The sequence below is a fragment of the Sitophilus oryzae genome, unplaced genomic scaffold (assembly GCF_002938485.1).
Source record: "Sitophilus oryzae breed Bouriz unplaced genomic scaffold, Soryzae_2.0 scaffold_1693_pilon_pilon, whole genome shotgun sequence".
NCBI classification, from domain to species: Eukaryota; Metazoa; Arthropoda; class Insecta; order Coleoptera; family Curculionidae; genus Sitophilus; species Sitophilus oryzae.
In genome coordinates this window covers 948,965-965,511 of record NW_022146383.1, presented here as the reverse complement: position 1 = coordinate 965,511, position 16,547 = coordinate 948,965, and the positions used below count along the sequence as shown (strand labels likewise).

General features: G+C 29.2%; 1 protein-coding gene across 1 annotated transcript; it reads left to right on the top strand.

Annotated features, from left to right (window-relative positions):
- Nucleotides 1–232: 232 nt before the first annotated feature.
- On the top strand, nucleotides 233–3,852 carry LOC115881055 (N6-adenosine-methyltransferase non-catalytic subunit). The gene is made up of 7 exons (XM_030898415.1): nucleotides 233–422; nucleotides 480–650; nucleotides 701–801; nucleotides 859–1,194; nucleotides 1,344–1,459; nucleotides 1,595–1,732; nucleotides 3,450–3,852. Exons 1-7 carry the CDS (start codon nucleotides 357–359, stop codon nucleotides 3,701–3,703), a joined length of 1,182 nt encoding a protein of 393 aa, XP_030754275.1. The 5' UTR covers nucleotides 233–356; the 3' UTR covers nucleotides 3,704–3,852.
- The last annotated feature ends 12,695 nt before the right edge of the window (nucleotides 3,853–16,547 follow it).

Sequence of the window (16,547 nt, the reverse complement as noted above, 5' to 3'; positions counted from 1 at the left end):
TTTTTGTACCAACAACACAAAAAATGCATTGTAGTATTCAGTATATCAGCACAAAGTTGTTTGGCCTAAAATAAATCTATTTTAAATAATATTTAAAACAAACTTTGAATAAACTATTATAATATATTTTAAATAAACTTAAAATACTCTTATGTAATTCAAACATTTTAATTTTTTTGAATCAGAATATTTAGGCACGAAAACTAGGCAACCAAAAAAACACACAAATAAATCCAATTTGACAACTAACACTAACCTAACCTATAATTTTGTGATCTAAAAATCGACTACAAAACACTGTAATTATTGAATTAAAAACTGTTATTAAATTAAATTTAACTTCTTTAATCAATAAAATGGGAGATATGCTAAAGGAATTACGAGAAAAATCACGGAAAAGGAAACAATTACTTGTACAAACAGTGAGACAAAATAAAACAACACGATCCAAACTTTTTACTAAATTTGTATTTTTCCAGCTTGGGGTTTCTGGGGCGGAAGAATTGAGACAAATATTGGGAACGGGAGATGTTCCTGCAAAGAAATTGAGTAATAAACCCAGTTCAAGCCTGCAGGAGAATGAGCAATATGATTATAAAAAGGAGGCACTTGATGAAATGGTTTATCGAGACTCTTCCACATTTTTGAAGGTAATCTTTTGATTTTTGTATGAATCTGTTTAAATATAAGGTTATTCCAGGGTACACAGTCGTCAAATCCTCACAATGATTATTGCCAACACTTTGTTGACACTGGTCAAAGACCCCAGAACTTTATTCGAGATGTTGGTCTAGCAGATAGGTATTTATACTTTTTTAATATCGAAACATGTTAAAAATACACTCTTTTTTGTATAAGGTTTGAAGAATACCCAAAATTAAGGGAACTAATCCGTTTAAAAGATGAATTAATATCGCAAACTGCCACACCGCCAATGTATTTAAAATGCGACCTAGCCTCTTACGATTTCAAGAGTTTGAACGGAAAGTTCGACGTTATATTGATTGAGCCGCCTTTGGAGGAGTACCAGAGGACGATGGGCGCGACCAATATGCAATTTTGGTCGTGGGACAGGATCATGAACTTGGACGTGGGGGAGGTAGCGGCACAGAGAAGTTTTGTGTTTTTGTGGTGTGGCAGTTCGGATGGTCTGGATATGGGCAGGGTGTGTCTCAGGAAATGGGGCTTCAGAAGGTGAGTTTTATTTAAGAAAAAGCTAAGTTTAGTTTAAAAAATTTATTTAAATTACCTTATACTATTTCAAAGCTTTAAGAGCTTTTCTTGATTACCCTGAATATTTATTTATTTTCCTGAAGTTCTTTATTGTCTTAAGTATGTTCTAGATGTGAAGATATCTGTTGGATAAAAACAAATATAAAAAATCCGGGACATTCAAAAAATCTGGATCCCAAAGCTGTATTTCAGAGAACTAAGGAGCATTGTTTGATGGGTATTAAAGGTGTGTATATCCTCTGTATACCAATTCATACAATATTTATTTTTATTTCTATTTTTTTATCTGTTTTCTAGTTTTTTTATCTGTTTTTGTCTTGTTGGTTTTTTTCTGTTGATTTTTTACTGTTGTTTTCTTCAGGTACTGTTAGAAGATCGACAGATGGTGATTTTATCCATGCAAATGTGGATATTGATTTAATCATATCTGAAGAACCTGAGTATGGCAGCTTGGAGAAACCTGTAGAAATATTTCATATAATAGAGCATTTTTGCTTGGGTAAGTCTTTTTTCTCCACTCTATACCAAATAACATACTTAAGTTTTGATTATTTTTACAATTTACAGATATCCAAATATCTTGAACACACTATATAAAATTATTCAGTTATTGATATTTTCAGATTTTCTGTTAAATCACTTTTGTTTAACCTATTTTGTGAAAGTGGACTTAAATTAGTTTAACTTGAGAGAATTGCACGCATTTTTGGAGGCTCCCCTGTATGCAAAAGAACATTTTTTTGCAAGATTTTTTTTTGTTTAGCAACATTTTTAAAATTAACGTTTATGCATAATTTCTTTAGCACGTCCATGCAGCATTATATAGTCTATAAAATGAATAACTTTGAATTTTGACCGTTATTTTTTACCAACATGTCAAATATAAAATCCCTCTGTCAAAAAAGTTACTGATATTCTTTAAATTGAGTGCCTGAACGAATCAGATAGGTAACTCTTTTTACTTTCATGAAATAGAAAAGGAAAATAATAAAACAAGTGACAGTTCTTCCTCTTCTTGCAAAAATCAACACGAAATGTCATAATTGACAAAAAAGTAAAATGTCATCCAGCTTTTTGACACTTCTAAATATTAGACCAATGCCGTTCTAATAGAACAGCCACGGGCAGTGATTTATGACGTCACGCTAGTTAGATACTACGGATTAATAAATATATTTAGAATACATGGAAAATATAATTATTCCTCGTGTATTTTGGTTTGTATTTTAAAAATGATATAGTTTACATGAAATATACATAATATACAAAGTTAATAAATACAATATAATATACTTAGATTAAGAGATAATATATACCTATTTATGGTAAATAAATACTTTGGCAAATAAACTATGAATTCATACAAATGCAGCCAAATGTTTTACAACATATACACAATAATGTGGTACATAAGATAATGCGTAACATGTAAAATATATTTTAAATTTTGGGGGTTTGAAAATCGATCTAATTTAACAAAAACATTCAATATCTACTAATAGTGATGTATTATTATTTGCATTCACAACATTTATTTATATATTATAATGTTTACTGCACAATTAATAAACTAATATAAACTTGTCAAAAGATGACCACATATTTTTTTTAAATTATTATTCTTAACACTAAAAACTTTCTACACTGACTATGGAGTACGATTTCAGCCATATTTTAAAACATTTGCTGCATTTGTATGGTTCATAGTTTATTTGCCAAAGTATTTATTACTATAAATAGGTATATGTATTGTATGTATATTAACTGTATATTTCATGTAAACTATATCATTTTTAAAATACAAACTAAAAAATACGAGGAATATTATGTTTTCCATGTATTCTACAACATATTTATCAATCCGTAGTAATTCCAACTAGCGTGACGTCATAAATCCTCATCTGAGTGTTCTATTAGAAGAGATTGCGACAATGTGTCAACATATAACAAGTTGCTAACCTAATAAAATTAACACTAGAAAAGCCCGCGGGAACTGTCAAATTCAAAGTTATTCGTTTTACGGACTATAACTAAAGTTTGTCCATAGGGTTTGTCCAATACGTGACAGTGACAGCTGTGTCTGTCATTTTAATTCACAATGAAATTGTATATTCTGTAATTTTTTGAGTGTCGAAATTTTCACTGATTTGTGTTGAATGGACGCTGTTTTGCTGCTGTTTTGCACACCTTGTAACAAAGTTTTTTTTTCCATCCAGGTCGAAGAAGACTGCACATTTTCGGCAAAGACTCCACAATAAGGCCGGGCTGGTTGACCATCGGCCCCGAACTGACCAATTCCAACTTCATGCCCGACATATACTCCAGCAATTTCGCAAATAACCAAACTACCACCGGCTGCACCGAGAGAATAGAAGCCCTAAGGCCCAAAAGTCCACCGCCTAAGGGCAAGGGGAACCCGGGAGGCAGAGGAAGAGGCAGCTTCCAAAGAGGAAGGGGGAGGGGTAGATAATAACCGAGATATACCACCAGGTGGACCAAATTCGGAGGTAACCATTGTGTTATCTCGGAAACTATAAGGAATATGAAGGAGGTTATATTATGGCGAAGTTTCGACATTTTATGTCTAATAAAATATAGTTTCGCAAATTGCAATATTTCCGAAAAATTGTAAAATCCTTTTTATTTTTTCCTTGGTGTGTTTGAGGAGATATTTTAGAATATACCTTTGAATAAGAAGACTAAGGAAGGAGCATATCAAAAATCTTAGGTACACCGCGATGGGCCTCAAATATGGCCGACTTAAATTCCGGTTTATCAGTGTCGTTCTAATTTTATTTAAAAAATGTAAAACTATGATGTAGGGTAGACGTGGGGTAGACTCAATAATTTGTTGTTTTATTTTACGGACACGGAAATACAGTGACCAGGACTGTATGTCGGTTCATTAGTGTCACTTTGTCCCCTTTATAATTGTATTTTTTTTAAAGCTTATCACCTCTCAATTGCAATGGAAATTTCCTGTTATGGGAATTTGAATTTTCTGTATATACAGGGTGTTTCAAAACAAATGCGAAAAACTTCAGGGGGTGATTCCTTAATCAAAATAAAGGGTTGTTTGCTTCATAAACGTTGGGTCAAAGTCAGCTTCATTAGAGGGAGATATCACTTGAATTTTAAGATGGTGGAAAAATAATGTTCTTGTTTTTTATCTTGAAAACAGAAAGAGAAGTAGTCAATGATGTCTTCATTCTAATTTTTATGGAAGCTTATTACTGTTGAAAACACACTTTCTGGTAATACTTTTCACTTTTTTAAAATGAGTGGAAGGGGTTGAAATAAACTACCCCTATCATTCTTGTTAACGAAATTTAAAGAAAAATCTTATCAAACACATGTAAAAGCTCAATTTGATTTGGATAGTTTAGTTTGTTTAGAAACTTTTTATCTCTTGTATTTTTTTATAAAACTCACCGATTTGAAATTAAAAATAAAATGTAAAGCATTACATGTCAGGACTAAAAAATATTTTTAGATTAAGAATCTAGTGATAATAATGATAATAATAATCTAGATAATAACGTATTGCAGTAGGGTAATGTCAAATAAAACAATATTAGAAACATCCTAAAAAGTGACAGCGGCCGACTAAAATTTTTTCCTAAAAAATTACAGCTGCCCACTAGATTCTTCTTTATCTAAAAATGTTTTTGTCGTGACATGTAATGCTTTACATTTTATTTTTAATTTCAAATCCGGTGAGTTTTTATCAAAAAACACAAGAGATAAAAAGTTTCCTAAATAAAACTAAACTATCAAAATTTATTTTTTTTTTTTTTTTTTTGCATGTGTTTGATAAGATTTTTCTTAAATTTCATTAACAAGAAATGTGATAGGAGGCTTATTTCAACCCCTTCCTACTCATTTTAAAAGTGAAAAATTTCACAGAAAAATAATTATTTCATATTTCCGCCAACTCTTTACCGCAAATTCATTAATCTATCTCTTTTTCGTTTTCAAGATTAAAAGCAAACTACCCTTTTTTCCATCATCAACTACTACATCTCTAATGGATGAACACTTTGCTGACTATAAAACTAACACTACCGCTTTATTTTGAACAAGGAGATCACCCCTGGCCCTGCATTATAAACAGGCACCACCCTGTATGTTGAGCAGATGCCGAATCGACATGAGGAATCCGAAATAATTAGACATATGGCGATTTGTCCATACTAAACTTGCCAGATGCGTGCAACTTCGTGGTTATAAATAGCCTTTATATAGGTCTTCTTTGCGGAGGGGGTTAATCTTTTTTGATATAATATAACAACAAAAGATTAACACCTCCACATAGCTGTGAAAACAATACAATCAAAACTCTTCCGCGTAACTTTGTGGATATAGGTAGGTATATTTAATTATAATCGCCATATGTCTAATTATTTCGGACATAGGCCGAATTCGGCATCTGCCTCCAACATATACATTTTGGGGCAAGTTTCCTGCATCTTTGTATTTGGGAGGTCATAGGCTTTTAAAAGAAAATAAAAAACCTAGGTCCGTGTTTAAAAAAAGAGTTGAAACGAAACGTCGTATTTGATATTTATGGTGGGTTCATACAGCCAAATAAAATAAAATAAGAATAAAATAAAATAAGAAATAAGGAATTCTTATTTGTGTGCGTTCATACAGTCAAATAAAATAAAATAAGAAATATATATTTGCTCATGCGCAGTACGATGAGGCTGGATAAAAGTTAACTTTTACGATTGTTTATAGTAATTTTATATTTATAGTATATTTATTTATTCGTTGCCTACTATATTATACATTTTACTTATGTGAAATTATAAAATAAATTAAATCCAAACTGAAAATATTTGTAGGTTAGAATTAGGGGTGCGCAAAGCCGTTTTCACATAAAATAAAACAAGAAGTTAAAAGATAAAGACTTCTTATTTTATTTGTTATTTTATTTGACTGTATGAACGCATGTACGGTATCCCATATAACCAACTTTCTTATTTTATTTTATTTTATTCTTATTTTATTTTATTTGGCTGTATGAACCCACCATTAATAGCGCCGTCTATAGTTTCCGTGATATATCAGTGGTCACCCTCGAACTTGAGACACCCTGTATACTTAAGGTGAATTTTCTTAAACGCAAAAGAAATAAAACACTTTTTTTGTATATTTCTTTTATTTTTGATAGCCCTCTGTCCTACTAACCGATATACAAAATGTTAGAAAAATCAACGCAACAAATGGAATTCATTTTGTTTTATTGAAAATATGTTTATGCGGAATTTCTCCAGAAATATACAGGTTGTTCCTTAATGGCATGCTAATATACCGGGTGCGTCTCAAAAGTGGCTCACCCCTATAACTTTTTTATTTTTTCAGATAAGAAAACGAGATTTGGTATGTTAGTATATGACATAAATTAGGATTGATTGATGCATTCAATTGTTTTTGGTCACTTCCTGTTTCACCGGAAATTACTACAACTTTTGATTTTTAAATGGCACCCTCAGTATTTTTTTACTTTGTTCGATAGCAAATAACATTCTCCCTTAATAAAAATTTGATTTTAAAATTTTAATATAGAGTGCTATGTTAAAAACACTAATTTTCGATCAAGGAGCCTTGTTAGTGTCTTAACTTGGCCAGTTAAAAGATGTCCAAATCGTATTTTTAATCATATCTCAATTTTTTTTTCAAATGGAACGAGGGTGGCTCATTAGCATATTTGGAAAGAGCATTTTTTTACGAATAATTTGATACCATACACTTGGTATTTCGAGATAAATTGTCGTTAAAAACCGCATCAAATAAACCATATGCGAAAATGAAAAAACTTGACATATGATACGTCATTCTATTGAGAGTGTCATTTTCTATCGAATAAAGTAAAAATATAGTCTGTAAAACGAATAACTTTGAATTTGACAGTTCCCGCGGGCTTTTCTAGTGTTAATTTTATTAGGTTAGCAACTTGCGGCCATGCTGACGCAATGCCGTCTCTAATAGAACAGCCTAGGAACGAGATTTATAACGTGGTCACACTACAGTTAAGATACTACAGATTAATAACTATGTTGTAGAATACATGGAAAACATAATTATTCGATTTGTTGGTTTTGTATTTTAAAAATTATATAGTTTACATGAAATATACATAATATACAGTTAATAAATACAATATATATACCTATTTATATTAATAAATACTTTGGCAGATAAACTATGAACCATACATATGCAGTAAATGTTTTTACAATATGACTGAAATCGTACTCACATAGTCAATGTAAAAGATAGTTTTTGTGTTAAGAATAATAATTTAAAAAAAAATATGTGGTCATCTTTTGACAAGTTAATATTAGTTCTATTAATTGCAGTAAACATTATAATATATAAATAAATTTTGTGAATGCAAATAATGGCCATCACTATTAGTAGATATTGAATGTTTTTTGTTAAATTAGATCGATTTTCGAACCCCAAAATTTAAAATATATTTTACATTTTACCCATTATCTTATGTACCACCTATTCATTATTTGTATATTGTAAAACATTTGCTGCATTTGTATGGTTCATGTTTATTAGCCAAAGTATTTATTACAATTACATTTACATTACATTACATTTATGCAATTCTTGACGGATTGTTTTGGAGTCAAAATCTTTCAAATTCGGTACTGGACAATAAATAGGTATATATTATATTGTATTTATTAACTGTATATTATGTATATTTCATGTAAACTATATCATTTTTGAAATACAAACCAAAAATACGAGGAATAATTATGTTTCCATGTATTCTCCAACATATTTATTAATCCGTATTATCTAACTAGCGTGACGTCATAAATGTCGCTCCGTGGCTGTTCCTAATAGAGACTCGCATTGGTCTAATATTTAGAAATGTCAAAGCTGTTGATGACATTTACTCCCTTTGTCAATTATGACATTTCGTGTTGATTTTTGCAAGAAGAGGAAGAATTGTCACTTGTTTTTATTATTTTCCTTTTTTCTATTTCACGAAAGTAAAAAGAGTTACCTATCTGATTCGTTCAGGCTAGTTCAGGCACTCAATTTAAAGAATATCAGTAACTTTTTTGACAGAGGGATTTTATATTTGCCATGTTGGTAAAAAATAACGGTCAAAATTCAAAGTTATTCATTTTATAGACTATACCGAAGTGCTATTAAAAAATCAAGAGTTGTAGTGTAGTCATTTCCGGTGAAACAGGAACTGACCGAAAACAATTGAATACGTCAATCAATCCTTATTTATGTCATATACTAACATACCAAATTTCGATTTTTTATCTGGAAAAATAAAAAAGTTATAGGGGTGAGCCACTTTTGAGACGCCCCGGTATATTTTTCTTGCATTTTTGCAAAATAAATTTGATGTCCACTGAATATTAGGACAACCTGTATATAAAATAAACAGAAATATTCAGATTTTTTAAAAATATTAATTTGATTTAACTGTTTTTATTTAAAAAAAGAATAAAAAGGATGGGGAAGATAAAAAATCAATAATATACGCAAATTCATTATTGAAATATATTTTATTTTCTCACAATAATCACCTAAAGTCATCATTCAGGCCCATTTAATCATACTTAAATTGGTTAAGTTCATATACAGTCATCGGTTGGTTCAGATCTAAAAATAAACGTACAGGGTGTACCAAAAAAATCACATTTTTTTCTCATTAAAATTCGTAAATTCATTTAATTTTTTTTTCAATGGGACTTATTAATATAAAGATTGTATCTTTCTCTCTGTGTCTTGTAAAAGTACGATATAAAAATACAGGTGGGAAAAATAGTTATTTTCTGGTACACCCCGTACTATATCCAATGGCTCCCTATTGTACTTGCATTCATCTCTGTCTAAAATATACTTATCACAAAGAAAAATATTAACTAACAATATATTCTTATATAAAAACTTTACATTATAGTATATTCTACAGTTAATTTTTTGTATATACAGGGCGATACAAAGGAAATAAAATTAATCTAGGTAAATTCTTTACATAGTCGCTCAATAATTTATCTATAAAAAGCATTTTCGAGCATTTTTTTCTATATTCAAAATAAATTTATTTAAAAAAATATTAATACTTTTTTCGAAAATAATTTTTTTCACTTTTCTACCGACTAAAATTTTTGATTGGATGAAAACAATGTCATAAGTAGGCGTAGAAATTCAAAAATTCAACCGTACAATGACAAAAATACTTTTATACGGTATGATCGAAAAAAAACGGCGTCAAAGACGGCTGAGAATGACAATCGACGATAATTTTGGCGAGGTCAAGCCCTAGACGTCTTTTACATGACCCGTATTCTTTATTTTTAATGGCGCTTACTGTGAGTCGGCCTTAAGAAGATAGTAATTTATTTTGGCATTGAGTAAAATAATTTTTAAATGGTATAGTTTAAAATTTAAGAAAAAAAAATGTTTTTTGGAAATAGATTTGTGTATAGATAGTGTAAATTTTTGACAAGTTTTCTGTCAATTTTTAGTAAAAAACGTCTAGAGATTGACCTCGCCAAAATTGTCACTGCCTAGCCGTCTCCGACGCCGTTTTTTTTCGGTCATACAGTACCTTTTATCTAAAAAGCACACTTTCCTTACTTATATCTAAATAAAAAAATAAAAAAAGATTTTTTAAAATTTCGTTTTATTTTTGAGTTATTCAAACTCAAAGATAGTCAATTAATTTTTGTAGAATTTAGTTTTTTCTTAAATAAGAAAGGCTTAGAATTACCATGCATAGGCAAAATATCACAATTATTCGATACCCCATTCAACAAAATCCAGCATTGTTTTTTTTATAGAAATTAGGTATCAATACACTTAATAAAAATATTAAAAATAAAGTAGCCATATTAAGTATTTACAAATTCATTACCGTACTAAAAAAAAGAAAATACATATTATTATTGGGGGTCCATTAATAACTAGATAATCAAGGATAGGGGGGAGGGGCTCACTGAATCTTACGTAGGGGAGAGAGGGGTTTGACAAAATTATCAAGAACATATAGTAGGAGTATTTATTGTTTTCCCTATATCTATTTTTTTTTTTTTCACTTTTAACGAACAAATTACATGGGAATTTACCATTTTTTGTAAATCATTTTTCCCTCGATCTTGTTCTCTCGCAGCCATGACAATTACATATTCTTGTACAGAATTGAACGCTCTACAAAAAAGTCTCCTTACAGTTTTTCCATAAACCTACTCCTTCAAAAGTTATTCACGGTTAAATTTAACCACTCGGTAAATTCCTAAAATTTTCAACTTTTTTGAAAAAATTATGATTATTTTTGAAAAATTTAATCTATTATTTGAAAAAAAAAGAAATTTGAAAAAAAAAGAAACAATTGAATGGTTGTTAATTCTAATACTTATTATTTTTGGGCTTGTATTCTTTTGCAGTACTTAATTAACTAATTTTAAGCAAGTTCGGTAAATTTCTGTTATTTTCCTAACATTTTTTTTCTATTGATTACAAACATTCTTCCCAACATACAAAAATATCAAAATCAATCAGATTTAAATAAAAAAAAATCAGATTTTTTTTATTTAAATCAGATTTTTTTTATTTTAATAGAAAACATTATCAAAAAAAAAAGAAAAAGCATCAAATACTTATACCAAATCCCGTTTATATATATACAGGGTGTTTCAAAACAAATGCGAAAAACTTTGGGAGTGATTCCTTGTTCAAAATAAACGGTAGTTTGCTTGATAAACGATTGGGTCAAAAGTCAACCATTAGGGAAATATCGCATACAAAAGATGGCGGAAAAATAATGTTTTTATTTTTATCTTGAAAACGAAAGAGATAGACTAATGAGAAATTTTATGGAAGCATTACTGTTATGAAAACACACTTTCAAGGTAATTTTTTTTACTTTTTAAATGAGTGAAAGGGGTTGAAATAAACTACCCCTATCATTCTTGTTAACGAAATTTAAAGAAAAATCTTATCAAACACATGCAAATGCTTTAATTTGGATAGTTTAGTTTGTTTAGAAACTTTTTTACCTCTTGTGTTTTTTTGATAGAAACTCACCGATTGAAATTAAAAAAAAATAAAATGTAAAACATTACATGTCAGGACAAAAACATTTTTAGATTAAGAATCTAGTGATAATAACGATAATAATAATCATCTAGATAATAACGTATTGCAGCAGAAGTAATGTCAAATAAAAGTAATATTAGGAACATCCTAAAAGTAACAGCGGCCGACTAGATTTTCCTAAAAAATTACAGCAGCCCACTAGATTCTTTATCAGAAAATGTTTTTTGTCCTGACATGTAATGCTTTACATTTTATTTTTTTTTAATTTCAAATCGGTGAGTTTTATCAAAAATACAAGAAGATAAAAAAAAAGTTTCTACAAACAAACTAAACTATCCAAATTAACATTGCGTGTGTTTGATACTAAAATTTTCTTCAAATTCTGTTAACAAGAATGATAGGGAGTAGTTTATTTCAACCCCTTCCACTCATTTTAAAAAAAGTGAAAAAATTACCAGAAAGTGTAGTTTCATAACAGTAATGTTTCCATAAAATTGGCTTATTAGTCTATCTTTCGTTTCTGCAAATGAAAAAATAAAACACATTTCCAGCTATCTCTTTATACCGCAATATCTCCTAATGGTTGACTCCTTGACCTAACGCTGGTATGAAACAACTACCTCTTGCGCTGAACACGAAACCCCCTGAAGTTTTTCGCATTTGTTTTGAAACACCCTGTATATTATTTAAATCGGATTTCCAAATAATTAGGACTTAATTCCAATTAAATTCTTTTCCTAAATGGCTAAATCACAAGAGTATTAATTTTTGTCATTTCAACGCCTAAGCACAAAAGTACCAAAATATATTATTAAACTGATATTAAGCGTCAATTTCAACGAGTGTACAAATTGTTACTCGATTACTTACAAGGCATTACTTTTTATATTACTTGCAACGTTTGAAATTGATTAAAAAATTATTTGTAATGTTTAATTTGTAAAACCGTCAAACGTCGTCAAAAAAGTATAATTTTTACTCCTTACACAATACATTATTGTTCGGAAATAGTCTTAATTCGAGAATGAAATTAGTATTATCTATTGTCAAAGTGTAAAATAAAAAGATATAAAACAACATATTTTCTGACAACGATTTGAAGATATAGTCAAAAGAACCTTAACCTCACGATTTAAATCATGATTTAAATCATTTGATTTAAATCATGCCAACCCTGGTTTACAGTAATAGATTAAATTTTTCAAAAATAATCATAATTTTGTTTAAAAAATTGAAAACTTTAGGAATTTACCAAGTGGTTAACTTTAACCGTGAATAACTTTTGAAGGAGTAGGTTTATCGGAAAATTGTAAGAGATCTTTTTTGTAGAGCGTTCAATTCTGTAAAAGAATAATATGCGAGAGAACAAGATTGAGAGAAAAAAAATATTTGCAAAAAGTGGCAAATTCCCCGTTTACAATGGTCTGTTATTTTTTTTAGACAATAAACTAAAAATTTAGAGGGCGTCCTGAGAGAAATAATCAACTTGGTAAATTACGGACACAAAAAAGTTCGCAATTTTTTTTATAATAATAAATTTCAAAAAGTCCGCAATTCGAAAGATTTTAACATTTAACAAAAAATTAATAGATACATTTTTATCTTTCAACACGTCTTTTTACACACATACCATAACCAAACCAAAGTTGTTGATGTCGAAAAGAAATAAATAGGTAAACAGAAATAAGTTTTTAGAAATTGTCTCCTAATTATAAAATAGGTAAAATACATGAAATTTGAAGATCTGGAATTTTTTGTGAGGTTGATGGAATATGAAGGTTTTTTAAGGTTCCGTTTACAGTTATAGATTAAATTTTTTCAAAATAACACCACTGTTTAAAAAGTTGAAAACTTTAGGAATTTACCAAGTGGTTAACTTTAACCGTGAATAACTTTTGAAGGAGTAGGCTTATCGAAAACAAGAGATCTTTTTGTAGAGCGTTCAATTCTGTAAAGAATAATATGCGAGAACAAGATTGAGAGAAAAAATTATTTGCAAAAGTGGCAAATTCTCTGTTTACAATGGTCTGTTATTTTTTTAGACAATAAACTAAAATTTAGAGGGCGTCCTGAGAGAAATAATCAACTTGGTAAATTACGGACACAAAAAAGTTCGCAATTTTTTATAATAATAAATTTCAAATTTTTTTTTTTTTTTAAAGATTTTAACATTTAACAAAAAATTAATAGATACATTCTTATCTTTCAACACGTCTTTTTACACACATACCATAACCAAACCAAAGTTGTTGATGTCGAAAAGAAATAAATAAAAAAAAAAAAAAAAAAAAAAAAAAAAAAAATCTAATTATAAAAATAGTAAAATACATGAAATTTGAAGATCTGGAATTTTTTGTGAGGTTGATGGAATATGAAGGTTTTCTAAGGTTCCGTTTACAGTAATAGATTAAATTTTTCAAAAATAATCATAATTTTGTTTAAAAAGTTGAAACTTTAGGAATTTACCAAGTGGTTAACTTAAACGGTGAATAACTTTTGAAGGAGTAGGTTTATCGAAAAATTGTAAGAGATCTTTTTTGTAGAGCGTTCAATTCTGTAAAAGAATAATATGCGAGAGAACAAGATTGAGAGAAAAAAAATTATTTGTAAAAAGTGGCAAATTCCCCGTCTTTGGGGCAAGGTTTAATGTGAATATTAAGGGTTTACAATGGTCTGTTATTTTTTTAGACAATAAACTAAAAATTTAGAGGGCGTCCTGAGAGAAATAATCAACTTGGTAAATAACGGACACCCTATTAACTAAGGATGCCTCAGTTTAAAGCAACGTTGCTGTTCAAAAAGTCCGCAATTCGAAAGATTTTTAACATTTAACAAAAAATTAATAGATACATTTTTATCGTTCAACACGTCTTTTTACACACATACCATAACCAAACCAAAGTTGTTGATGTCGAAAAGAAATAAATAGGTAAACAGAAATAAGTTTTTAGAAATTGTCTCCTAATTATAAAATAGGTAAAATACATGAAATTTGAAGATCTGGAATTTTTTGTGAGGTTGATGGAATATGAAGGTTTTCTAAGGTTCCGTTTGGGAGGAGGGGAATCATCATGTTATTTTTGGACACCCTCATACTCTTTATACCCAACTGATAGTTTTTTAAAATCCACCACAAGAACATGCTGATGATGAAGATGCTCGAAAAATAATAAAAATAATTGATAAAATTCATCATCACCCTGTATATAATTAGTTTTAAAATAAATCCATCCGTAAAAATTCAAGGTACAAATAGTATTCTTTTTTATTTACTCTCTACTATCTAGAAACCCTATCACAATACATCTTTAACGAAAAGAATCTTAAGAAAATTAGGCTGGTACCGTAGACAGTTGTAAGAACTAGACCCGTACTGTCTGCGAAACTTATGACGTCACTTGTGGGTAAAAATATTATACAGGGTGGTCTGAATTGTATTCGCGAAACTCAGACATATTCTGCAGATAAAAATAAGTGAAAAAGTTCGTATAAAGTTATATCCTAAAATACTTCGTTTAAATGAAACTTCTACACCCTGTATCTCCGAAACGAAGCATTTTAGGACGTAATTTTTTATACGAACTTTTTTACTTATTTTTATCTGTAGAATATGTTTCCAAAGTTTCCTGACTGCAATTCGTACCACCCTGTATTATATGTTATGTATAAATGTGTAGATAACATTGCAGAGACAGTTCGTTTTTAGATACACTAAAGCAAGACATTATTTTTTTTCTTTTTTCTGTCATCAAAAGTGAATATTTGAACATACAAGGTGTTCCAAAAATGCACAGGGAAATTTGAGAGGAAGATTCCTCATCAAAAAAAAATGAAAATTCCTATAAACTTGAAAACTTTTAAAAAAAAATGTTTTTTTTTGTAATTATCTTAAATACCCTGTAGCTGACTTTCTTGAAATTTATCAATGTTACTTCTAGTAATAATGAGACACCTTATCGAAAATAATTGAGAGAAAAATGTACGCCTCTGACTTTTCTTGAAATCTTTATATATTTTTTAAGATAATACAACTAAAAATACAACTTTTTTTCTCTTGTATCATATGCCTATTTAGAACTGTTTTCGAGAAAAAAATTAAAACCAATTCACTACAGATCTTTATACCCTGGTTAAAAAAACTTAAACAAATTCCATTTCAATTTGCAACAAGAGTAAATAATTACTTGATAACAATCTAAAACAGTGACGTTCAATGCTACCTACAGCAAATTAAAAAAAAATAATGGTATTTAAGATAATTACAAAAAAATATTCAGTTTTAACAATTTGGATGCCTTTCCATCCAGACCCATTTTTATTAGTTATTTTTTATACAAGACGATAAAATGGTATTTTATCGTGGCCCGAAAAGAATTAATTTCGGGAGACGTGTATAAAACAATATTTTTTCCATAGCGAGTTATGTTTTAAAAAATATTCAGAAATTATTATTTCAAGGAATTTATTACGAGTAGATCAAATATTGTGCTGAGTTGGCGTTGGTTTCGATGTAATTTGACAAATAAATAAACCTGTCTCTTTAGTTGTCAGTTTTGAGTCAATATTTGTTAATTCTCTTTCGTGTCGATTGCTGATTGAATTCGAGCCAGAAATGGCTCAAAACGAAATAGGTAAATTACCAACAGATATCACAAAATATCCCCCTTTAGAACTTTTTCTTTAACGGCCATAAGCGGGAGTAAAAGACCAACCGCCCGAACAAACACTAGAGGCGCCACCGGTCATCAAATGGTGTAAAAATTGCGAAAATTTAATCATCTAATTTTGACACAAGGGGTCGCGCTTAACTTTTTCAATTTTAATTCAATATTCATTATTTTCAAACTATATTATTAGACTTTGTTGTATTTTGTGAATGTATAAATGTTTTCTTAGTATAAAGTTGCATTACAGTAATTTAAATTATATTACATACATATTTAATTATGACATACAGGGTTGTTCACCACATACGACACGGAGTTATTGTAGCTAAACGATGAGATTTTTACAAATTGTAAGTTTTGGGTTCGATGAAGGACTATTAAATTTACAATTTAAAATAATTTTACAAGATACAGAGTGTCCCAAATAAGTAAAAAAATATCAAGTTGTATTTTTTTAAATGGAACACCTGTATATTATTACATTTTTAGTTTCTACGATTAAAATAAAGGTAAATTTGATTAAGGTTTATTATACTTAAACCTTACCGTTTTTGAAAT